The 27043-nt window shown below is 40.7% G+C and overlaps 1 protein-coding gene and 1 pseudogene across 7 annotated transcripts in view; both read left to right on the forward strand.

The window, feature by feature from the left end:
• The window catches only part of RBMS1 (RNA binding motif single stranded interacting protein 1), a 115908-nt gene that overhangs the window by 43255 nt on the left and 45610 nt on the right, over positions 1-27043 (forward strand). For 4 of the 6 annotated variants that reach the window (XM_035132425.3, XM_035132434.3, XM_035132408.3 and 1 more), the window contains exon 2: positions 21048-21223. In XM_035132425.3, coding sequence (XP_034988316.1) covers positions 21048-21223 — 176 coding nt within the window. Of the gene's footprint in view, positions 1-57; positions 201-21047; positions 21224-27043 lie in introns of those variants that run through there. The other 2 variants (XM_088661153.1, XM_088661157.1) reach the window with 1 other exon arrangement.
• LOC148687511 (uncharacterized) lies at positions 7398-10690 on the forward strand (annotated as a pseudogene). The gene is made up of 2 exons (XR_015951254.1): positions 7398-7442; positions 9024-10690. The product of XR_015951254.1 is annotated as an uncharacterized LOC148687511 (transcript).

Here is a 27043-nt window from a genome sequence, read left to right on the forward strand (position 1 = left end):
TCTGCTTCTCGTTAGTCATAGGAACCAGTCAGCTAGCTCTCTCTTTTTTCAGGTCAGAAAGAGATAGGTGGTGCCTAATCTTTTTCCTGAGTCTACTGTTATGGTGAACAGTGAACACTGATCTCTGAAGTCATCTGTTTAAACAAGATTTTCCTGCATCGTGGTCAGAATGGAGCATGCTAAAGTCCCCTTTTGCTCAGGTCAGAATTACTTTGGAAACTGTGGCTAGGTACAGTAGTTGAAATGCGCAAGTGTTCTTTTTCTAGAATACTGTATCCAGATACAAATAATAATCTTCCAAGCAAGAGCAGTGATGTCTTTAAAAGTTATTGACGCTTTAGACAATATTTAAAATTAAAAGGCTGTTTTACCAACAAAGAGGCTATCATGGAGCACTATCAAATTTTAACTCTTACAAAATACATTTTTTTGTCTTAACTGTTTCAGAAACCTGTTTATGCAGTCTGGTTTTTCCTTCTCACTTTGTATAAATCAGAGACATTTCTTTGAGACTCATGGGTATTGCTATATGAATAGAGAATTGGGGTGTTTTCACAGGTGATGCAAATTTAGCCTGGAATTTTGTCTCTTGTGAATCTTAGTGTGAGACAGAGAGCGGCTTCTCAAATGCATTTGAATTGCAGATGTGAAAGCAAAAGCTGATTTAAGCTTTCCTTAGGAAAGCATGGTTTGCTGTCCATTCTGTATGCAGTTTGTGCCTCTGCAGAGCTGGTGGAGAAACTTGACTAGGGGAGGAAGTTGGTGTGTGTGTGTGTGTGTGTGTGTGTGTGTGTGTTGCCAGTCAGTACTGCTTGAAAATGAGTTGGTTGTAAGACAACCTGTTTTGTGAGGTGTTTGCTCCACTCCCAAACATCCACTTTTGCCAAGTAACAGTCATTCTTGTTGCAGGTTGTTACATTTTTGATGACTGTAATGTTTATCTCACCAGCATAAGTAGATTTACATAGTTTGCTGCTTTCAAGCAGATTAACTGGGCGTAGCTGCATGTGAGGAATTTAACACTGATTCAGTGCTTGGCCTTGTTTAGTGGATGACACACAAAACTCTTGATCCCGCGTCTTAAATTTTTTTAAAAAAGAAATTAAAATTGGCAAAAACTGGCTTTTTTGCTTAGAAGTGGTAAAAAGAAAAAAGCTATATGGGGATCCAAGTGTAAAATGTATGGTGTATGATTCTCAACATTTTGATTTTAAAGTACAGTGGAACCTCGGTTTATGAACACCTCGGTTTACGAATTTTCGGTTTACGAACGCTGCAGACCTATCTGGAACGGATTAATTCACTTTCCATTACTTTCAATGGGAAAGTTCGCTTCAGTTTATGAACGCTTCAGTTTTTGAACAGACTTCCGGAACCAATTACACCTATGCTTTGGGTTAAGTACAGGGCCGGCCCTACGGCCAGGCTGGGTGGCGCAGGGCACCACGGCGCCGGCCTGCCGCGCAGCTGCGCCCACGGCAACCGCGCTGTGCCTGCCCACCCGCTGTGCAGCAGCGCCTGTGGCAGCCGCGCTGCGCCCGCCCGCCCACCGCGCTGGGAAGCGGGGCGGGGGGTGCCGGAGGGATCCATTACACCACGGCGCCAGGGGCGCTTAAGACGGCCCTGGTTAAGTACGCTTCAGGTTGAGTACTCCACGGACCCGTCTGGAACAGATTAATCCACTTTCCATTACTTTCAATGGGAAAGTTTGCTTCAGTTTATGAACGCTTCAGTTTAAGTACTCCGCAGACCGTCTGGAACAGATTAATCCACTTTCCATTACTTTCAATGGGAAAGTTCGCTTCAGTTTAAAAACGCTTCAGTTTATGAACAGACTTCCGGAACCAATTGTGTTCATAAACCCAAGGTACCACTGTATAGCATCAAAGCATCACATCTGTTTGCCATTGTAAAATTTTGATATATTTTTTCTAATGTGGGTAGATAGTGATGGCATAGAGATTTGAAAGGTAAAGCCTTATTACAAGGGAGAGGAAAAAGCTTGGTGATGCATTTTATTTAGCTCAGTAATTTGCAGGAAACTAAAAACAATCAAAAGCACCCCACCAGCACACTTTGATCCTAAAAACTCTTAATATATTTAGATTTTTATTGTTGCATTTGAACTTGGAAAAGCATTGTATACAAATGCCTTCTGGATTAACATTTAGGCATCAGTCCACAATTAATTTACTCAGGAATAATCCTATTAAAAATGGGATTTGTGGAGTAAGAGATACTTCAGATATCAATTTTCTGCACACAGAGTAGTTCTAGGTACAGAATAATGTTTCTTATGGCTTGCAATACTGTAATTGCATACGCATGTGTTTCTGCATATGTACATGAAGTGCTTTGCACTTGAAGCTATGGCCTGTTGTAGTTAATGTGAGCATGAAGTGAAATGTATGTGTCACCATCTGCTTGCAATTCTTTTTTCTTTTTTAAATATAAAAAGTAACCTTCATGATAGTTTTCCTAAAGCCCAGACTGGAGAAGTAGATGAAAAAAATATCTAAAAATGAATCCTTTATAATTCACAGATATTGAACTTCTTGCAGTTCTAATACTCTATCCTGAATGCCTATGTAGGTAATTTAGAATGTGGCACTCCTCTCCATTCTAAGGAACAGATCTAAACATATTATTGTTCCAAATCTTAACTGAATTAAGTTGCTTTAAATCAAGTCAGGCTGTTTTGTCCATCTATATCCCATTATTGTCTAGTCTTACTGGCAATGGGTTACTGGCAAAAGACTTCAGTCAAAAGTCAGAAAGAGAACTGTGCCAAAGGAAAATGTCAAGATGGACTATTTCTCGTTTTGAAATGTATCTGATATATCAGACATTTCTCCTTTTTTATGTGGCAGAAGGTTCTATACACTACTTTCTCTTTCCTTTTATATTCAGTGACGTATTAGGCAGAAGTATAAAATCATGATGTGGGAAAAGTGGATAGAGAGAAGTGTTTCTCCTCCTCTCATTTTATTGATCAGTCAATGAATTCCAGAGAAACAAAAGGAAAGTACTTTCTCACACAGTGCAAAGTTTATAGCTATGGAATGCACTTCCATGAGATGGGGTGATGATGGTTTTAAAAGGAAATTAAACAAATTAAAGGAGGACAAGGCTTTCAGTGGCCCTACTCAGGATGGCTAAATTATCTCCAGTTTTGGGGGTAGTATGCATCTGAATATCAGTTGCTATCCACAGTGGGTAGGGGAATATTGCTGCACTCTGCTACTAAACTGTAAACGTACTTGAATTGCTTTATTTTCCACCATGTACTGGTTTGTCTTATGGCTGATAATATGATTTCAGCAGCCTCTCATATCATATCTTTAGTATACAGTAATTGCAGAAAAACGTTACATTTAGAAAATACTTTTATCTGGGCATACTGATTTAGCTCCACTTATTCCCCACTTATTTTTGATTAGTGGAAAAATGTGTTGCACGTTTTAGTATAATGATATATTGATGAAGCATAACAACCAATTAGTCACACACATTGTTACGGTTGATGAACATATTAAACTTGGCACTGAAATCCCACCAAACACACACAACAAATGACCCCTATCCCATCTGTAACATTTAAGCATGATGCATGTGGATCACAGTTGGTCTTCATACCCATGACATACATTTCTGGCAACAGCATAAAATACATTAAAAGATTCAATAAATTCATATTTCTTTTGAACAGCTGAATGTGGCAAAAGAGCTCTCTGTCCTTGACAGGACAACTACCATTGGTCTAAAGTGTGCACTTTTGCCGTAAGTTATAGTGGTGGTCCTTTTTTCAGTCACTGCTTGCTTTCCTCCCTATTTTTAATACATTGAGTTAGTAGCTCCCTTGCTTGAAATTCTTCCAGTTCTTCAGGTAGATTGTAAATTGTCATTCTCTTCAGGAGATGCTCAACATTTGTTTTCCTCTATGAGCATCTGTCCAAACATCTTTATTGTAGACTATTTCTGACACTACTTTATTCACACTTAATAAGGCATGAATCTTAACATGTGTGCAAATGTACTTAGAAAGATTGTTTTGCTAGCAAACCATAAATCTGGCTGACCAGCTTCCATAGGCTTGCCAAACATAGCAGTGAAATACATATATCATGAAGTGCCCTCTCCTTGCATTTCTTTGGACAGGCATTGGGAGGAGAAAACGGAATAATGTTGGCATTCATTTTTAGTGGTTTGAAATCAATATATTAAATCCAAGCAAGGTGACCTAATGTACATTGTAACACTGTGATTACTCATGGATGGAACTGAATCCTGCTGAGTTCTTTAGCACTTACTTCTAGACAAGCAAGTTTAGGGTTGCAGCCTAAATCACCCTTGTACCTGTATTAGAAGCATGTTAGCAAAAACTGCTGCTTAGTCATTTTCCTGTTTGTTTGGCATGCCATTATTTGAAACACCAAGATTTTAAAAATATGGAGATTAAGAACTATATAGTTCTTAGAAAATTCAGCATGCCTTCTTGTTCTTCCTCCCCCCCCCCTTCCCCCAGTTACCAAGGGATCCTACATCTGTGCTGGTGGTATATCTTTATGGATGGTAAATGCAGTTGCATGGCAAAGAGGATTGTAACTGGTGACAAGAGAGCAGTAACTGAGGCTGCTAAAAATGTGTAGAACTTCATACAAGTCAACTTGAAGGACAGTGGTACCTCGGGTTACAAACGCTTCGGGTTACACATTTTCAGGTTGCAGACTGCGGGAAGCATACTTCCGGGTTTCGCCACTCGCACATGTGCAGAAGCGCTAAATCATGCTTTGTGCATGTGCAAAAGCACCAAATCGTGTCACGTGCATGCGCAGACGTGGCACTGCAGGTTACGAACGCTGTGGGCTGCGGACATGCCTCTGTCATGGATTACATCCACAACCCGAGGTTCCACTGTACTGTAATTAGTTGTGCATAGCCCTAGCTTGGTAGGAGATCTCATGCATTGCATGTGGAAAGTCCCAGGCTCAATACATACCTGATATTTCTAGGTAACAGATGGGCAAAATCCCTGCCAGAGACCCTGGCAAACTGCTATGAATCACAATAATACTGAGCTAAGTGGATAAATAGACTGCTCTTGTATGAAGCAAATCCCAATGTATCTAAGGATGTGTACCATAATGTGAAATACAGCCATAGCTAACAACAGTCAATAAAGTTTTCATGTATAGGAGGCCTCTGTCTTGCTCTCTCAAGCAGCTGTTTTCACTTTATGAAGGGAGATTCTCCAGAGAAAAAAAATCTCAAAACAAAAGAATGTATTTCCAAATGAATTTCTCTCTCTCTCCACAATAACGAATGTTTTCTCCTTAAGGAAATTTGCCTGGGGTTTTGCACTTGACCAGATTCAAAGAAGAGGTTGAAGCCATTGCCATAGGGGAAGGATAAGTTAGATGCTTGCATTGCAGTGTGGTAAATTTAACTGCACCCTGCAGAAGCATCTCAATTTGCAGTTTCCTGATGCAACAGGAAAGGGAAGGGATGTGCTGCAGACAGATGAGAGAAGTGGGTGGAGAACCATTTGTTAATTCAGCAGGGAGTGTAAGACTGGCACTGTCTATTAACTAGAATGCTGCAAGCCTAGTACAGGTTTAATTAGTGTTGTTCTACAGCTGCATTTATGCTTACGCTATCCTCTCCTCCAAAAAAACCTACTCAGTCTTGTTCTGGTGAGATGTAGGAAAAGATAGCAAGGAGCCAGATTAAAATATATGCTTAAATTGCTTTAAGAACACCTGAACAATTTGGCAATTTTAGACAGTGCAAACTGTTTGTTGAGTCTGAGCTAGGTGTTCGCCAATATTGACTTTATTCTGCTTCACATAAAAACTGTAACTTTTAAAAGCCAGTTTAACATGGAACCTCAATATCCTAACAAAACGAAGACTCAGCTAAAATACATAATGCCCTTAACATTTGCAGTGTTTGGAAAGCCAGAAGGAGATGATGTTCACAAGTGCAGAGCAGTAATCGGCACACTCATTCATTATGACTTAATTGAATCATTGCCAATATGCCAACAAAAGTTGCCATGCCATAAATAATAATTACTAACCTGTCTGCAAACACAAAATTCTGTTAGCAATTTTGTGGTGGATTTGAAGGCCTGTTTTGTTTGGGCAGGGTGGCAGGGAACCGTGTCTCCTTCCAGATTACAAAAGCTCCTTCAGAGTTAAAAGGTAAAGGTAAAGGACCCCTGACAGTTATGTCCAGTCACGAACGACTCTGGGGTTGCGGCGCTCATCTCACTTTACTGGCTGAGGGAGCTGACATTTGTCTGCAGACAGTTTTTCCAGGTCATGTGGCCAGCATGACTAAGCTGCTTCTGGTGAAACCAGAACAGCGCATGGAAACACTGTTTACCTTCCTGCCAGAGAACTGCTAGGTTGGCAGGAGCTGGGACTGAGCAACGGGAGCTCACCCCATCGCGGGGATTCGAACCGCCAAACTTCTGATCCACAAGCCCTAGGCTCAGTGGTTTAGACCACAGCACCACCCGCATCCCCCTTCAGGGTTACCTGATGGCAATCCTTTCTTGGTACTAGTTGCCAGGCTAGTCTAGTGTACATCTTCAGCTCTTTTGGAGGAAGGCAAGTTGCTTTGCCTTCTGGAGATTCCCAGTACACTCTCTCTCTCTCTCTCTCTCTCTCTCTCTCTCTCTCTCTCTCTCTGTGTGTGTGTGTGTGTGTGTAGACTTGTTAGTGTAGTACTTTTAACTTGGTGACATATAAGCTTTCTCTTGTATAGTTACAATTTCACTCACAATGTATTATGCTTGACAATTGACACCCTTCATTCTCCCCCTTTACAACACTGTCACTTTTTGGACTACTTCCTTTATTGGTAATGTTAAGAGCTCTGTTGGGTTGCAAAACAGAAGACAGGACAGTCCTGGACTATGATGTATTCACTACACATGTGAGGAAACCTTCAGCCTCCTGCCAGCGAAAACTTCTCTTCAGACTGAGGTCTGAAAGTGGTGTTTTGTTTTGTTTTTGTTCAGGAAATTTGCAGCATGAAGTATGTGTTTTCCAAGACCAGTTCATCTCTCCCCAAAGCACATCCTTTATGCTTAGCAGGTGGCATATGGCATACATAACTGATTTCCATGGCCCCTGACTCCTGCAATGGCCTGTTATAGAAGCCTTGCTTATATTACCATCTTTTAGCCTGTCAAAAAAGACCTGTAACAGGGATGGTGAACCTTTGCCTTCTAGACGTTGGTGGGCAACAACTCCCATTATCCCTCACCATTGACCATGCTGACTGGTGTTAGAGTTGGAGTCTGACAACTTCTGGGAGCCCACATATAGTTGTTGAGGTGCTTTAATGGAAAACATGGCACAATTACATAATTAGATTTGCAACTGTTGATGGACATAGTTGTGTTGTTACTGGAAGATGGGCAGGAGCAGCAGGTATGGTAATTTCTGCAATGGTAAAAGGGCACTAATTCATTCTTTGGAAGACTACACGTATACCCTTTGATTAGGTGACAAAGCTGTCCTTGTACATTTATAATACGTTGGCTAATCAATGTTGGAGTAGCTAAATGTTCCAATGAAGGTTGAGGTAACCTAGAAACTGCACTTATTGAAAGGATTTATGAGGCTGACTTGGTTTCAATATGGTATTCTAGAATTTCTGGTTTTGTTTATTTGCATCAGATGATGTAAAGCTTCAAACCACAATTGACCACAGTTTTGAGGCAAGTGATGGGATCGTGTGGATTGTCTGACACACCAGCTTCTTACTGAATATTTGTATCTAGAGCTTGTTTTGTGATTCTGGCTGCTTATTCCTGAGCAGCTACGTCCCCTGTGTGGCTTGGCCAAAGTATGAACCCAGCCACTTCAGAGTAATTGCTTCCTTGTACCTAGTTAATTGAGGGACAAGTTGATCTCACTGAGAATTGCTTCTGGTCTGTTTGTATTACATATACATTATATTAGAATTTCTTGTTCATTGTAGCAAGCGCTTCTGTTTGATTAATTAATCAAAATATTTTAAATTTTATTTTTAGTCTGCCTTGCTAAAGAGCAGTGAGAAATAAGAATGATAAACTGCCAGTGTAAAAGGACCAAAGATATATGGTACTACCCATCTTCATTAGTAATCATTGTCCTCTAATCCTTTTCGCGGGTATTTTGAAACTTTTTGGTAGAGAATTTCCAAGTTAATTAACACTGAATACATTTTTGCTGAAACTGTCTCCTTTTACTAAATATTGATTGAAAAATCTGTTGCCCATAAATGAAGGTCATGTTGCCTAAGAGTTTTGGCACATGTATTTTTAACTGGATGTGTATATTGGATCGAATCCACAGGTTCTGGTCCTCCAGGGGGAAAGAATCTATTCCACAGGAAAGGAGCCTCTGGAGGTTACCTGCTGAGGGGCCAGAGGACAAAGAAACCACAACCCATTTCTTGAGGCTTATTTATAACGTTTCATGATAAGGAGATGCTTACTTCTAAACAAGTCGCAATATCTAAACAAGTTACTTTCCCTCCTACCCATTGTTTCTTTCATAAATTCCTTAACATATATTGGTGAAGCTGTAGATGGTGCCTACAGTTTAATGATACTTGGCTTTATCCCAATGTTCTCTCAGGTAGCACTGCACTGTCGGGAAAGAGACAGGGAAAATGTGTCCTTGTTAATTCTCCTCGACCTCTAGGAGGCTTTTGATACCATCATCCATGGTATCCTTCTGGAGTGGTTGTCAATGAGTTAGGGGTGGGTGGCATAGCTGCCAGGTTTTCCCTTTTCTCGCGAGGAAGCCTATTCAGCATAAGGGAAAATCCCTTTAAAAAAGGGATAACTTGGCAGCTATGGTGGGTGGCACCAATTTGCAGTGGTTCTGGTCTGTCTTGGGTGGGCGTTTCCAGAGGGTGGTGCTTGGGTGGTGCTTTTCGGTTTCGTGGAGCCTTCAGTGTGGGGTTCCTCAGGGATTGATTTTATCCCCTATAGTGTTTAACATCTACATGAAACCACTGAGTGGGGTTGTCTTGCTTCAGTAATGGACTAGATGAGAGCTGGTAAACCGAAGATAAATCCAGATAAGACTGAGGCACTGTTAGTCAGTAGTTCCCTAGACTGCATGGATGGGAGGATGCCTGTTATTGATGGGGTTGCAGTCCCTCTGAAGAACCAGGTACACAGCTTGAGGGTACTTCTGGATCTATTGCTGTCGCTTGAGGCTCAAGTAGCATCAATGGTGCAGGGTGCCTTACATCAGTTTTTGGCTGGTGGCCCAGCTGTGCCCATTTCTAGACAGGGAGAGCCTAACCTATGTAGTCTATGCTCTAGCAACCACTAGGTTAGTTTACTGCAATGTGTTATACATGGGGCTGCCTCTGAAGATGGTTCAGAAATTTTATCTGGTGCAGAATTCACTAGCCAGGTTGCTCACTGGGGCAAGATGGTTTAAGCATGGAATGCCAACCATGGTCCGACTGCACTGGCTGCCAATTATTTTTCAGGCCCAATACAAAGTGCTGATTTTGACCTACAAAGCCATAAACAACTCAGGACCACAATACTTCAAGGACCACCTCTTCTCATATGCACCTTTCCAGACCCTGTGATCATCATCTGAGACCCTTCTTTGTGTACCTCCTCCCCAAGAGGTCCAGAAAGCACCACCAACATGAGAGTGGGCCTTTCTTGCCGTGGATTCCCACGTGGAATGCTCTCCCCAGAGATGCTCGCTGGTGCTTTCATTACATATCTTTAGGAGCCAGGCTAAAACATTCCTATTTTCCCAGGCTTTAGGCTAATTTAACAATTTATGGCCTTTAAAACCATGTGGCAGGGGGTATTGTTTTTGTTTGTTATTATGCTATATATTTTTTGTGTTTTTATATTCTAAACCGTTCTGTGATCTTTGGGTGATGGGCAGTATAGAAATTTAATAAAAAGTAAAATAAAATATAGTTTTATTGATTTGTGATAAGTATAGGCACAGTGATATAGCAAGCTGAAGCAGCATGCAGTGCTTGGGAGATGGCAGATGCCAAGACTACTGTGATTACAGGGAAACTCTGGTTGCTACATCATTTCCCCTCCTAATACATCTGGGAATCACAATTTGCATCCGTGTGCAGTTCACAGATGTATACAAGACTTGTTTGGTGCTAATAAGATCACAACATCCCCATCTGCTTCTACTCAGCTGATTGCTTAGTGTGGTTTTGCTTCAGGTAATGCATTTTCAAATCACATGCACAAGATCTAGGAACCAAAGTAACTATTCTATGACTTTCCAAGTGTTTCTTGAAATTTGAATACTAAATAATTTATTCAAGTGAATGATAAATTTCAAGCAATCTGTGCTCATATGCAGGACATGTTGAGATATAATCACCTAAACAATGTCTTTAGAACATTGTTCTAAAGCATTTCTGAAAACTGGATAATAACTGGAACAATTACTAAATAGTGGCTGACATAACAAAATTGGGGGTAACTTTTCAACTAACGTGGTTCAGGTTGCCACTAATATGTGGCAAGGTTCTTCTGATTTGATGGTGCATTCCATCAATGACTTATTCTCTCACAAAACCCATTCATTAAAAAAAAGGAGTTGGTGCATGGCTGATGCTGTTTGGAATGGTATATTTGTGCAGAATTTGAAGCTGTTTTGCAGTTTGTGGTTCATGATTTCAGAGGAAAGAGGAATTGTTGCAATGTTGGAAAACAAGACATCACCAAGGGAGGAGAGGTCAAAAAATTTGGAATTTTTAGTTAGTACCAAAAAACAAAACAAAAGTCAGACCGAAAAGTAATAGTACCACATCCAGTCATATCACATTTTGAAAGCTAAATGATTTCATTTAAGAAATTTATAGTATTTGTAAGTAGACACGGGTGGCGCTGTGGGTTAAACCACAGAGCTTAGGGCTTGCTGATCAGAAGGTTGGTGGTTCGAATCCCCGCGACAGGGTGAGCTCCTGTTGCTCGGTCCCAGCTCCTGCCAACCTAGCAGTTCGAAAGCACGTCAAAGTGCAAGAGATAAATAGGTACCGCTACAGCAGGAAGGTAAACAGTGTTTCTGTGTGCTGCTCTGGTTCGCCAGAAGCAGCTTGTCATGCTGGTCACATGACCCGGAAGCTGTATGCCGGCTCCCTCGGCCAATAACGCGAGATGAGCGCCACAACCCCAGAGCCGGTCACGACTGGACCCAATGGTCAGGGGTCCTTTAAGTAGAGCAAAGATTCCAAGCTTTGCAAACCCTTTTGAGCAACCAGCTTTCCCAGAAAAACAGTACACTGCCAGTGAAATGATGGATAATTTTTTGTAATACATGACTAACATAACTATTAAAGCCTTTATTTAAAATACATCTGCCAAAAAGTGTTGGAGACATCTCTGACATGTTGTCTACAATTTTTCATGTTCTTTGTGTTTGACTCTGGATCCAAAATGTAAATGTAAATGGAACAAAATATAATGCTCCACCATCTTTTAAGAGAATGGAAGTTGGAGAAAACTATTTTAGCACCAGGAAGGCATGTTTAATTTGACAAAAAAAAAATTGGTTCAGGCACTCTGCTGTAGAACCAATGACAGTTTTGCTAAAGTGAAAATCTTGTTACAGCTGCCTAATGTGAAATTCAGCACAAATATTTACCATTCCCTAATAGTTCCGAGTAACTGGAACAGATTTGCTTTCAGAAAAATGGCAAAAGTCTAATAGCCTTTTCTGTGCCCATCAGGAGGAGGCAAAGGTTCCATGTTCAGTACAAACAAACATGATTGATTCAGAGTATTTTATCTGTGAAGTTTGTGTTGGAATTGTCTCTGAAAGAATTCAGATAGCATGAGCCACACTGTACAAGTCATTAGTGGGAAAGCTATAGGACAACTACAAATAGTCCTGCATTAGTGTACTTTTTTTTAGTACATTTTCTATGAATGACTGGCCTCCTCAAACTTCATGTACATCCTGTTGTTCTTCTCTTTCCTCTTAAAACAGCCATTATGAAGCAAAAATTGTGTGCCAAGGATATCTATTATAAGATGCATCTGCTTCTTTGGCAAACCCAGCCTATAGTATTGGTGGCGGTAGGATTGTTGCTAGGTTGTTTTGTCACAGGATTAGACCACAGATGGATTTTTCTGGCTGACACAGGATCTGGCTTGTTTCTATTTTGTTCATGCTTGGAGGTGGAAAACTTCGTTAAATTGTATTAATTGTTTTGACGAATTTGTTGTTGTTTGCTTTATGCTGTTTTTGATATTACAGTGATTGCAATGTTTGTTTTTTAATGCTATTGTGAGCTGCTTTGAGCTCAACATAGCTCAGTTGGTAGAGCATGCAATATTCAATCCCAGGGGCCATGGTTTCAAGCCCCATGTTGGGCAAAAAGATTCCTGCATTGCAGAGGATTGGACAAGATGACCCTTGTGGTCCCTTCCAACTCTACAATACTGTTGTTAATCTGCACTATCTGAAGGACCACCTAGATCTATACAGCTTACTTGATTATTAAGATCTGCATCCAAGGCCCTCCTGGAAGTGTTGTCACCTGCAAAAATGACAACCACCCTGGTCGTACCATCCCCAGGGACCCTCAGGTGGCACCAAATTTGGTGGCGCAGTAAGGACTATTTAAGGCATATTTATTTTCTCCTTTAATGAATACTTTATTTCTGCTGTTTGTCTTCTGTTGTGGTGCTTTCCTTCTTGTTTTTATCTGTTGTTTTTATTGTTGGAGTTAGTTTTCAAATGATATTTGATGTTAGCATTTTAAGATTAGTTTTATTTGTGTTTTGCTAGCCATCTTACAGGGAAATCCTAACCATTTCTTTTCAGAAACATATCTACTTAATTCAGTGGGACGTACTCCCAGGTAATTGGAGATAGAATTGCAGCCTTAGAATCAATCTCTTTAAATAAACACTCAAGGCTGGCAAAAGTCCCTTCTGTGAACAGACGAGGTTGAGATCCAGCAGCAGCTTCCCGGGGAAGAAGACAAGAGAGGCCATTAACACCACACACACACACACCATACCCGCCCTGCAGTCCTGTACACCATCTCTCACTCTGTTCCTAAGAGTTGCTCAACCCTCTGGATAATAAGGTATTACAGGGTACTGCAAGAGGAATCACCGAAAATCTTCTCCCCCATCCTTCTCCAGCAGCATTCCACAAGCAAAGTTCTACTCATCAGGAACTCTGTATCCAAGCCATACAATTCCTTTGAAATTTTGAACATTCTGTTTTTCTATTAGGTACTACTCTGTTCATCTCTTCCTGGTTTCCCCTTCATAATTATGAGCCATAGTTACCAGCACGGCACGCAAACCTCCGCTTTCTTGGTGACCAATGAATTTGCAACACCTGCCAAATGGAGAGTGCTTCAAATTGCTTCCAGTAGCAGTGGGAATTCTACAAGTAGACTCTAGTCCACAAAAGCTTCTGCCATAATAAATCCATTAGTCTTTAAGATATAACAAGGCTGAAGCAGACTAATGTGACTACTATGCCCTCTAGAAGCTGGTCAATTAGAATATTTGGTGATGTGTTTTGTTTTTTTAAAAAAAAAACTTTGCTAATTGTATCTGTTGGTGGTGTTTTATATTATTTTATGTACACAGCTTAGGTTTTATTATTATTAAATGGTTTACACCTTTTTTCTATTTTTTTGGATTTTAAAAAAGCTTTATTTAAATTTAGTTTAAAATACATTCAGGACATACTCAAAAAGAACACAAACATACCAAATAATAATATACAAAATCATATGTAAGAAATAATAATAAAATAGTCTAAACACAAGGATAATCATCTGATGATGTAAATAATCAGAAACAGAACCATAAGTGTTCTCAACAATACTTAAACACTAAAAAAAAAAGAGGGGAAAAGAAAAAGGGAGACAGAAAAGAAAAGAAAATAAGAAAGAGAAAGAAAAACAAGAAAAAAGAAAAACAAGAAAAAACATACATTCATTCCATCATTCATATCCACAAATCTGATATTAATATCCTGTTGATTAATCAGAAATCCCAATCCCATATCTATAATCCTCCCACTAAAGACTTCCACTTATCTCTACCTCAGATTTCTTTAGATATTTTCCTCTAAGCACTGCATTCCCAGTTCTGTATAATTAACTAGACATCTCCAACAGTCATCCAGCAGGATAAATTCATATAACATCCAAATTACAAAATAAAACATCCTAAAATAATATAATAAATTATCATTTTTCTAAATGAGCCAAATACAAATAAAATCAATTCTAATAACTTGAAGCTGTGCTAGGTGACAACTTAATAAAGCATGGACTGTGAGGTACAGGGGGCAACTGAACTGGAATCCTATGACCCACGAGTGGCTTTTAACTCACAACACAGGGATTTTCTCTACTCTGCACTCACATATGAGGCTGCTGCTGCTGCAGGGAGAGGAGACTTGAGCCTATGAAAATCAGGAAAAGAACATGAAAAACTTGAACAAATAAATAAAACACAGGAGTGCTTTCTGCTCTCACAGGTACCTCTTAGCTCCATACTAGCAAGTATCTAGTGTGGGAGTCTGTCCTTGGACAACGATGGAAGGGGAGGGTGCTTGGCATATCTGTGGTTAAGGATTTAGTTGGTTTATCTTTAAACGTGTTAAACCTTTCAGCCCTAATGTAAACACTGCCTCATAAGTAGAAGCTAAAGGTGAGGGGGGCTGCTCCTCCTCTATTTTTAAAACAAACAACAACCCCAAAATGGTTTTTTAAAAAACATTTGAAATCTGCATCAAAACAATTGGACAAAAAGTTACTAGAGTAAAGTTGTTACTGCTTCTTTCAGTTCTTAAAAATGCTTTCTAGCAAGAAGTAGTTACCGTGAATTGTAGTGGTTAGAGTGCAGGATGAAGTGTGGGGCAACCCAAGCTTTAGGTCTCACTTTGCCATGAAGCTTTTGAAAGACCACACCTCTGCTGCCCACGTGTTAAGCTATATATGAAAACCCTTAGTTTCATACCAAACGGTGTAAACTGATGAAGTGATCTGGCAGCATTTAAGTGAAGGGCAATTACTACTTTACTTCAGACATTTGTTCTCAAATTCAGGGGCATTTTGGACATGCAGACACTCACACTAATTTAGGTATCTTCGGCAAAACACTTCATCTCATCTTATATTTTAAAACTACACCTGCTGGTCTTTGTACGTCAAGACACTGGCTTAATGAAAGGCACAGAAGTTAAGTGGATTAAAGCTGATACTTCACGTTTAATTCCTTGTCGCAAGCTGAATGCCAATGGCAAGATTGTTCAGACCATCCAAATATTTAGCTAGTACTTCATTCTGAGACGATTTCCCCATAGTGCAGACTCTCCTTCAACCAAATCATATATTAGATTACTTGGATACTGAAAACAATCTCCTTACCAAAGTTAAGAAAATACAATTAGCCTTTATATCCAGCTTATTAAATGTAATAAACTAGCATTTGCTTTTGGAGAATGGTAGATTACTATCTATCCATGCTACTACGCAACATTTCAGATTTAATTCCCTAGTAAGGGGCAGGAGTCATAAATCATTAGCTAATTAACTTGGCTAACTTAGTGAATCTATTACATCTGGACATCTAACATTGCCTTCTTTCTTTCTGGAAGAGGGTGGCCTTGCTCTAGCGACAAGTTAAGTCTGGTGCATCCTCCTAACATCTATTGCAGGTTAGGTATACAGAGCATAATTGTGTCTGAGGTCTTAGCTTTACTACAAATGCGTGATGGTTTTCTTACATTTTTAACTGCTGTGGCTTTAAAATCCTGGAAATGAATGGCATACTGTGAAGCATGCTGAGAATATTGTTAGACCTCTAGACCACGGTTCAGGGTACAGAGTGGCAACCTTGTGCACCCTATGTAGGAAGCAGTGCTAGAAACTAGCCCAGGCACCAGGCACATTTTGTGACTGGCATTGGTCCAATTGCAATCATGTGGCGATCTCTGGATGCCAAGTTGGCGACCAGGGGAAGCAAAAATTCACTTAGAGAAGGATCTGAAATATTTACCTTGACGCTTGAATTTCTTTTGTTCTGGGTTGTTTTATTTGCTATTTTAATGTTTTCTAAAGATTTGTTCTTTGAGATTTGCTTTTTTAAAGTACAAAGCAGTATAGAAATGAAATTTAAAATACAGTGGTACCTCGGGTTACAAACACCTCGGGTTACAAACACTTCGGGTTACAGACTATGCTAACCCGGAAGTAGTACCTTGGGTCCGCCACGCAGCTGCACCCATGGCAACCGCGCTGTGCCTGCCTGCCCGTCGCGCAGCAGCACCTGTGGCAGCCGCGCTATGCCCGCCCGCCCACCGCGCTGGGAAATGGGGCGAGGGGGCGCCGGAGGGATCCGGCGCACCACGGCGCCAGGGGCGCTTAAGACGGCCCTGGTGTTTAAGCATAACATGGTCCTCCTCAATGGTTTAAAAGGGGGCATGTGTCTTAAGCAAAAGGGTTATCAAATCAGGAGAACTGAACCATCCCCCTCCTGAGGTTTATGTCACTGCAGCTCTGCTGTCTTAATCATTTTTCTCTCAACCAGGATCACTTTTGGCATCTGATTCCCTGCTAGGAGGAGAAAAATGAAGGGAGATGAGCCACAGCATAGTTGAAGAAGGGTGTGTCCTCCCTGGGTGCATGACTCTAAAATCCAGCCAACCCATTCCACAACAGGATCTGGCAATCTTTGCTGTGGGTCATGCTACTTCTGATAGAATCTGTTGGAGACTCTGTTGGGCAGAGTCAAAAGCCGTTTCTCTCTTCTGTCATCCCCCTCCCCCCTTTTTCCTCAATGACCTGCATAAATATAATAATAAAATAAGGTTTGAGGGCCACAGGTTACCTATGCTTTGGGGGGGGGAGGTCTGTGTTTAAAAACTATACAGCTGCCTTCCTATCTTCTTTGGCCTCTGTGTAAAAGGAGTAGCTTTCTTTTTCTCTTCAGATGCTAAAGGGTTGTATCTTGATTTCAGTAAGGCATTTGACAAAATCCCCCATGGTATTATTTTAGGGAAGCCAGTAAAATGTGGACTAGACAAGATAACTGTAAGGAAGAGGAAGGAGCTGCATTGATCCCAACCCGCCAGGGCACAAAGGGATTTGCCCCAGTGTCATACAGCTTGTTCTTCTGTGTGCTGGACACCGGTGGTGGAGCGAGTTCCTCTACTAGCAGTGCCCGGCGGTGGTTAGGGGACTCTTGCTACAGTACCAAGGAGTTGCTGCACCATGCAGATGAGTCCATTTCCTTGATTATGCAGTTCACCAGTATTACCTAGGCGCTTTCCACAAAGAGGGAGCTGGAATAATATAGGATAATCTTGACAGAGTCTTCCCACTTCTGCCCTATTGTGTGTCCTAATGCTCCCATCCTGAAACTTATTGCACATGTTATTTTGAATAAGGGACTTTTCTGCAAATCGGCCTCACTAGTGTTGAAACAGGACTCAGGTTTTTTACTTTGTGTTGACCAAAAATATCTTTGTCTGTAGATGATTTTTGGGAACAAAATTCTTTCATCTTAATGAAACCGTGTTATGACAGTCCAACCACCCTCCCATGGTTACAATTTTTTTTTTGAGATATTTAAAAATGAAATGTATGGCTGACTGCTGTGCTGTGGAAGCATATATATAGAGGGGGGAGAGATGTGTCTGCAGTATTAGAAATTTCCATGCCCACTTCAACAATTGAGTAGGGCTACAGTAGAAACTGGTTCTAATTTCTTATTCTTCATCCTACTTACTTGGGTTCAATTATCAAAGTAATTGGCTTTCAGCTGCTACAGTGGTACCTCGGGTTACATACGCTTCAAGTTACAGACTCCACAAACCCAGAAATAGTACCTCGGGTTAAGAATTTTGCTTCAGGATGAGAACAGAAATTGTGCGCCACAGAGGTGTCCTAGCCCACTTGGTACCGGGGGTGGCACATGTGTGGCAGCCCATGCTGATTGTGCATGCGAGGCATCCCGCGCATGTGCACTCACGGGGCGTGGCACATGCGCAGTCCATATGTTTGGAGTGCACACGCGCAGGATGCTGCACATGTGCAGTCCGTGCAGGGTGCAGCTGGCACACAGCAACAGCCCAGGTCAAAAGGCCAGCAACAGCCCGTACGGACCGTGTATGTATGTACAGCGCTTGCGGGCGGAGGTGAGGAGCGGGGAGGGGCACGCCAAGTGTCACCCTCCCCAGGCTGGAACCCAGGGCACCCCGCCCCCCCATTGCCCCTTGCTACGCCCCTGGTGCTCCGGTGGCGCAGCAGCAGCAGGAGGAGGCCCCATTGGCTAAAGTGGTGTCTCAGGTTAAGAACAGTTTCAGGTTAAGAACGGACCTCTGGAACGAATTAAGTTCTTAACCCGGGGTACCACTGTCTTTGTATATGCCATAGAAATGTCCATAGGGCTTTTGAACTTTAGGTGTTTCTCAAATTTTAAGTAGTCATGGGAGAAATTCAGCATAGCAGTTAGGACAGTCGTTCTGTCAGCACACACTTTTCAGCTTGCCAGATGGAATGAGCCCCCATTCCAACATACACTACTCTGAGAGTTCTCCCAAGCCAATTTTTTTTTGGGGGGGGCATCTTGGGTACAAGTTGAGAAGACCAGGGGAAGCCCCATTGCACTAATGGAAGCCCTTGTGCAGGCTTCCACCCGTGGAACTTTTCTGCCCATAGTGTCCATAAGCATTGCGCTGAAATATGTCATTTTTAACACAAATTATAGTCTCTTCTCTTAGGGCAAAGCACTAAGCCACTAGGTCTTTTCAGGGTTCAGACAGTACCTACTGGCTTTCAGGGTGAACAATTTTTGCATGTCTAAAAACATTGTTTAAAACAGTACTTACGAACAATTTGGAACTCTTGGAATTAAGACTTTCAATTTTTCCATTGCCAAACTTTCATGCTTTGTCTGTGCAGCTGGCTTAGACTTTCAAGCACCAGTGTTTTTGAAGATCTCAAGTCTAGGGCACAGTCCAACGCAAGTCAAACTCTTGGTTTCATTCATTTAAGTTGGAGTGATTTATGCATCTTCTTTACTCTTTCCTTTGAGCTTAAAACTGCTTAATTTTGGTTGGAACATTTGGCTTGTCCTCTAAACATTTTCCCTCATTTGGTAATATAAATATTTGCTGTAGAAATAGTGGTTGCTTTTAATATGCTGAGTGGTTTATATATACATTCTTTGTTTCAACATGAAAAATCCAAGTTAATTTTATAACTAGGAACACATGCAGAAAATATGACCTAATTTGATGCCTGCTCTTCTTGTCTATGGGTGTGAAGATCATTCACATTCATATTGCATTGTATATTTTATTCAACTGTTTAAAAATATAGGTATCCTAAAAAGGGCAGGAAAGCAAACATCACTGGGACTATAAAAATGTTGGCCAATAATATAATTGTGTAGTGATGCTTATATACATCATAACAGAATATTAGAAATATGACACTATGAAAACTGTAACTATATAGTTAAGGTCCAGTACAGCCTATGACCTGATTTTATGCATTTAACATATTATGTGCATTTGGGGGAGGAAAGTCACTCTAGTATTACTTGAACCCAGACCTTGAGGATATGTGTGGTAACAGTCAAAAACAAGGGAATCAGTTCTTATATCAGGGTTTTCACTTACCAGCTAATATATTTGTTAACAGAGAGGTTGTTCTTTTTGGCTTTGCAGCTGGGATGATTATTCTGGCCAGAGAAAACATAGAAGAAGCATATTACTAACTTTGAAGCTTAAACTTTTTTTTGGAGTAAACAGACTATGAGGTCTAGAATCCAACAGAAGAAAACAACATAAACATTTGCTAACTAGCTTACCCCATAACTTTGGCTAGCTGTTGCTGATCCAAGAAGAATGTTCTCCATATCCAGGAGGCAGGGCAGATTACCCTTGCAAGAGCCATGCTGGTTTTGCTTCAGCAAGACTTGTTATTCTATATGGTTGGTAATCCAGTACACTTATGATAATGGATGCCATAAATGCACATAGTACATTGCAACAGAACTAAAAATGTCAACTCTTGCTTCAAGGAGCTTACAGCTAGATCTTGGCGGGTGGGTGAGGAAGCAGAAGAGCAGTAACAAAAAGGAGAAGTAAATTAATAAAGAATAATTGTTGTAAATAATTAGTGTATCTGAAGAAGTGTGCATGCACACGAAAGCTCATACCAATGACAAACTTAGTTGGTCTCTAAGGTGCTACTGGAAGAAGAAGAAAATTATGTTGTAAATTCAGTTATGTATGTATTTCCAATGAGGACTAAGCCATTCAGTGGGTTTGAACTTAAATAATATATCATCAAGCATGTACATCGCCTCTACCTGAAAAATTTCTTCTTGCTTCCCCCTGCACAAAGGAGTGGATAACTTTCCATGATGTGACATAGAATCATAGAGTTGGAAGAGACCACAAGGGCCATCCAGTCCAACCCCCTGCTAAGCAGGAAACACCATCAAAGCATTCTTGACATATGGCTGTCAAGCCTCTGCTTAAAGACCTCCAAAAAAAGGAGACTCCACCACACTTCTTGGCAGCAAATTCCACTGTTGAACAGCTCTTACTGTCAGGAAGTTCTTCCTAATAGTGCACCACATAGTGCAGGATGTCTAGGGTAGACAAGTGCTGTAGATATAGTCAGCTCATGCTGATTCGACAGCCTTATTTCAAGTTGGAGGCTTAAGCCTGGTCAAAGAGAGACATGCCAATAATAATAGGTTTATGTTCTCTACATCTTCCGTTGTGCTTGTCTGCTTAAAGAGAAACATTCTACTTTGTACTACATGCCATCCTGTGAAAGGGCAATGTCATGTATTTGCACCATAATATGTGTGTCATCTACTTGCGTGCTCTGAGTGACTTGCTCTGTAGGCTTCCAAAGTGTTGTGCAAGCAGGGATATTTGTACCACGGAGTAATTCTCAGGATGAATCAAGGTGCTGTGCAGTTCATATTGTATGTCCTAAATGAGCTCCTCTGCTCTTACTTTCTTTTTCAGCAGCCCATCGTGCCTGCCCATCCAATGGCTCCTCCTAGCCCCATCATCACCAGCAGCAATAGCAACAACAGCAGCAGCAGCAACTCAGGATGGGATCAATTAAGCAAAACAAATCTTTATATCCGAGGTCTGCCACCAAACACCACTGACCAGGACTTAGTAAAACTATGCCAACCGTAAGTATACATTTTGAAAATTATGTCGTTAAAGTGAGAACGTGCTTTAAGTGATTTTGTGCAGGGCATGCAGACAACTCCTAAATAAATAAATACCAAAGCGTAGCACTATATGTTCAAGTTCTTGGATGCGCATTTGTGGAGCAGTGCTAGTGGCGGTTTTCCTTCCACTCACAATTATTTGGATCAAACCCATTAAGTTTATAACTGAATCAAGTGGCAACTATGTAGATAGAACAGGCCCAGATTTCTCTAACAAAAGATATCCAGATAGGGTGCATGAGGCTTGAGTCACTGCAGGCAACATATGTGGGTCTGTGAAAGTTAACTTCTTTCAACATAGTCCTTAACATTTAGAAGCAAATGGTTCAAGAAGATAAAAACTAGCTGGCCTTTGCCAAGTTGACACTGTATTAATTTTATAGATTGTGGAAAGTTAAGCACAAGCCAAGTTCTTCCCGTTTAATTTCTCTTTGGACAATGTTGTTCCCTGCTAAATTTCTCTCTCAGACAACACTGCCTTATTAATGTGCTTTTAGCAGCAATAACATACAAAGTGGTTTGATACCACAGCAGCAAATGTTGCACCCTGTACTTGGCAAGAGGGGCAAAGTGATACAAATCTCCCCAGTTTGACTTTAAAAATTACACCTAAACTGTTAATTTGTATTTCTGTTCTGAATTCTTCGGATATCATGGCCGCGGACTGTTCTGGTGGTGTGTGTAGTTGGCAGGTTCTGTGAAAGGCATGAGGTCCAAAGGGACACTATTACATTTTTCAGCAGAACGTGGGACTACTATGTGTGATCTTTGAATATAAGGATCAGAATTTATATTAAATATTTCAATTTACTCTCCCCTTTGAGCAAATCTTTTCAATGCTGTAAAAGTTACTTATATTTCTAAATAGATCTTCAACTGAATACAAAACTCTACTGAGACTATTCCGTTTTCAGTCCTGTATGTAGAGTGACACATTTTCTTGTCTTGTATAATGATTGCATGGCAGCAATAACCAATTTAATGATACTTGGAAAACAAGAGAGCTCTGTGGCTCCATGTAGACTGACTGGTGCATTATCACATGAGTTATTGCCTTGTGAAAACTTGTGTCACAATAAGGTACTCACAGCACAATCCCAACCGTGCCTACTCAGAAGTCAATCCTACTGAAAACCTTGTGGTTTACTCCCAGATAAGTTAGGATTGCAGCCTTGGTCTCCAAGGTAGGAAAGCAACACTGCTGCAAAGCTTCTAAAGAGATTTTCGTGCTTTGATTCAAAGGCTCTCATTACTGCCCAGCTTCGGGATAGTAGTAAAACAGTGATTGGAGTTTCAAGCTGCTAGTTTTGGAATGGTGTACATTAACGATGCTTTCTCAACTTGCTAGCTCACCTGCTAAGGCAGGTTTCACACAGTGCCATGCAGACTTTCCCATAATTTTAGTAATGTATGCTGTGCTTCATGAAAATAAGTTACCTATTTCATCTCCCAAAAGCCTAAAGTGTACAGCATTGGATTCTGCGACCATAATCTAATAGAAATAAGCAGCTAATAATAAAATAACAGTTGACCAGAACCAGGCTGGTTTTAAGAAGGAGCTTTTGCTATATTTGTGTAGCTCTTATTTCTGTGTCTATTTGTTTCTGCCCCTTATTGTTTTGTCCACTGCATTCAGCTCGGTTTTGGCATAGTGCTACTGGCAGTGATAAACTTGAACATGTTTGTATTCTTTTGGTTATTTTCTTCTTTTGGGAAGTTGCTTGAGAGAGCTCTTATCTAATTACAGGCATGTTGTGTTTTTTACCTCCTTATTTGTAGCAGTACAGTTATAATGTTTGCATTCTTTTTTGTACTGCTTTGGGTGCTTTTTAAACAGATTAATGTGGAGAAAGTACTTTTGCTGGGGAGACCATTTCTTGTTGCCAGTATGTTTCCTCTTTGGGTATCTTCTATTCCTCACCTCTATTCATCTGTTCTTTCTAACGGGTGTACAGCTTGTGCTTTTCCTGCCAGATTGGAACAGACTTCTGTATAGTGTATGTCAAACACTCGCTTGGGAGAGCAGGTGTTTTCAGATGGCATTAGTGGAGCTCTCATTGAAAGTGGGGGGACAGGACTCTGTTTTCAATAGGTTGCCCTATTTTGAAACACAAATGCACCAGTGTTGTTTTGCTTTAGGACAGCCAAGTCCTCCCTCTGCTCTTTGAGAGACTGTGGAATGATTTGAGGATTGTGCTCAATCGGACTTTTTGTTGAGGTGATTTGCAGCCAGTGCTTTGTATTTTCACATTATCATACAAATGCTTCTCAAGGGAAAAATATTACTGAACTATGAGCATCTCACTGAAGCAAAAGATGGATGAGGTGAATACCTATATAAGCCCCATGGTTCAGAACTTAAGAACATGTTGTACTTTGATCCAAGGATAGGAATTCTTATGCATAGCACTTTTTTGTGATGGTGGCCTTTTCTTGGCCGCCCCCCATTCATTCTATAGTTGGGTATTATAGAATAGAGATGGTGATGTTGAACTTTAGCTCCCACCATCCCTGACAATCCTTGCTGGGGCTGATGGGAGTTGGAGTCCAACAATATCTGGAGAGCCACAGGTTCACCACCAGTCATAGAGCAAAACCGTTTGTGGTAAGAACACCAGGCTGCTGCTAAGAAGCAGTGTAACTTACCAATGCCTGTGTCAGGAGTCCATTGGTTGGAGATATTCCAAGATAAAACTCTCTCTTTTTTGCACATTTATCTTTTTTTAGTATTAAGTGGTGTTCTGTTCTTAAGTGGCCCTCTTGCTGCTGAAACATGATTGACATATCTAGCTTTGAATATTCTATTCAAAATCTATTTTGATTTGTTTCTTTTTAAAAATCCTGTCAAGCATATATAATAAAATATCAGAAATAAAGCTTTGCTCAAGTTCTTCCTCTTCCTATAATGTTGCTGTTATGGCTGCCACACATAGACATTAAACTGAACTACAATTAGAAAAGCAGCTGTTCTTATGATAATAAAATTAGTGATATAATTACGGCCACAGATCACAGTGCTCTTCCAGGATTGATGTAATAATGGACCACAGTCTCTTAAAGACTAGCTTTGTGATACATGAACCAGAGAGACTGTAAATCTTTTGGATTTATGCCTTTATAACCCTACTTGAACTTCAGAAGATGCACATCTGGCCTTAGAAAGTTGAACACTTTAGCACCAAGGAAGCAAAACTCTTTTTTTGTAGGCAGGTAGTTTCAGCATAATCCAAGAGGTAGCTGAGTTGATGGCTTTAGGCGCAAAACATTTAGATGTAACAGTCCAGCAATAAGCTTTTCTGCTACACATGTAGCCTATTTCTGTATATTTGAGTATCACCAGCAAGCTTGCAGGTATTTCTACATCATTGTGTAGTTAGATGAATTGTCTTCATTTCTGCATGGGTAACTAAATTAATGAGGGACGCGGGTGGCGCTGTGGTCTAAACCACAGAGCCTAGGGCTTGCCGATTGGAAGGTCGGCAGTTCGAATCCCCGTGATGGGGTTGAGTGCCCATTGTTCGGTCCCAGCTCCTGCCCACCTAGCAGTTCAAAAGCACATCAAGTGCAAGTAGATAAATAGGTACTGCTCCAGCGGGAAGGTAAATGGTGTTTCCGTGCACTGCTCTGGTTCGCCAGAAGCGGCTTAGTCTGGCTGGCCACATGACCCAGAAGCTGTCTGCAGACAAACGCCGGCCCCCTCGGCCTATAGAGCGAGATGAGCACGCAACCCCAGAGTCGTCTGCGACTGGACCCAATGATCAGGGGTACCTTTACCTTTACTAACTAAATTAATAACCTTAGGTTTTCCTCATTTGCTTCCCAATTTCATGAATGCATAGTTCTGAGATAGTAGTTACTATGAAATGGTGTATCCTGAAAGAAGGCCTTGTTGCTTGACTACCTAGAACCCTCATGAAGAGCACTTCACATTCCCATTGTTACAGGTCTCTCTTGCCATCTGTAATTCAAGTAGGAGGCTTTGTTGGTGGTGGTGCCAAAGAGGGCCTTATCCCTAGTAATTTTCAGATTATGAAACACATTGCTCTTGATTATGGTTTGGCTCCTACTATCGCAGTGAAAACTGGTTTGTATCAGCAGGCTTATATGCCCAGCTGTTGTTTGTCAATGTACTTTGTTTTCCCATTTCTTCTTTGGAATATTATACATGCTGCACTGGTTCTTACCTGCTTATCATTATTACATTCAAATAGTTTAGTTCTAAGCTGATTTTGGCCACTCATAACAGCTGAAAAAGTGGGATGTAAAAAGTTAAAGTAAACAAAATTAAGATAAACACTTGAGTATTTGTTACAAACTTAGCCATAAGTATGGAAAACCAGCAAAGCAGGTTTTAAAATGTATGCCAAAAACAATGGCACCTTGACTTGGTACCACTGATTTTTTAGTTGATATGAGGAAAGTTGCATGTAGCAAGATTTAAATGCTTTATTGGCAAGAACACAGAAGACCTGACTGACAGTTTCCTCCGCTTTCTCCGCTGTTTCCATTCTTGTGAACCCCATCAATAAGATCTTGTTCCTTCAAGTCATGACTGAGTATTTTGTGTTGAGGAGATCATGGTGCAGAGCATGTGCATTCCATTCAGGCTAACATGTTGCTAGTTTCAACTAAGTAACCCTAATCATAATGATCACTATTGCCAATCTTACTACTGTTCTTAACTGAGTGGTGTAGTAATGCTGCACCATTAGTGGCATGGCACTCACCTCTTCTTACTCAAGAAGTATGCACATGTCTCTGAACTGGCAAGATCCTCATTCTATCAGAAGAACACTGGGAAGAAAGTTTTCAGTGTTGAGTTTTATGCACAAATGCATCGCTCATTCCCACTAGAACAGACATTTGCTTTAACAGCTTCTTCTCACTGCACCATGTCTCCCGCTAGCTGTCCTTAAAAAAGGAGGACTTGCATGCGGTTGGGAATTAAACTCCTTTGTCTCCTGCCTCCAAACAACAGCCACTGATGGGCAGGGCTGCGGATCTATGAATCTTCTTCTTGCTTGATCTTGGATTACTGAAGGGCCACAAAGAGATCGGTGTGCATCAGTGAATCAATCACACTTTCTTACTTTCTGGGTGGCAAAAAAAGATACTACAGTGGTACCTCTACTTACGAATTTTATGCGTTCTGAATGCACATTCGTAAGTTGAAAAAAATTGTAAGTCAAATCCCATAGGAATGCATTGGGAGAAAAAATTTGTAAGTCGAAGCAACCCTATCTAAAAATTCGTAAGTAGAAAAAATCCTATCTAAACCGCATCCAAGATGGCGGATGGAGCTCCGTTCTTAAGTAGAAACATTCGTAAGTAGAGTTATTCGTAAGTAGAGGTACCACTGTAGTTAGAAATTGAGGTACCTCAGCTGATTAGCAGATCTGTGTGCACTTATCCTATTCTCTGGTCTGGGAAATGGAGATATAGAAAGATCCTTCCCTTTGTGCCTAAGTTATTTTTTTTAATGCATTACCAAACAAGAAATAATAAAATCTTTCTGCATAAATATCTGAACATGTTCCCTGGCATACTCTTTGCCATACATTAGCATGCCTTGTACATCAAAAGGAAAATATGCAAACTGCTATGTTGTAGGAACATAGGAAGAAGCTGCCTTAAAGAGAATGCATCTACCTTAACTACCTTTTACTACTAGAGCAATCTTGCTCAGTGTAGTCTACAGCAACAGGCAGCTTCTCTGCTGCTATGCAGCATTTGAGACAGGAGTTTTCCACAATCCCATCTAGAGATGCCAAGGATTGA

Source organism: Zootoca vivipara, chromosome 1, assembly GCF_965207765.1.
Source record: "Zootoca vivipara chromosome 1, rZooViv2.hap1.1, whole genome shotgun sequence".
Lineage (NCBI taxonomy): Eukaryota > Metazoa > Chordata > Lepidosauria > Squamata > Lacertidae > Zootoca > Zootoca vivipara.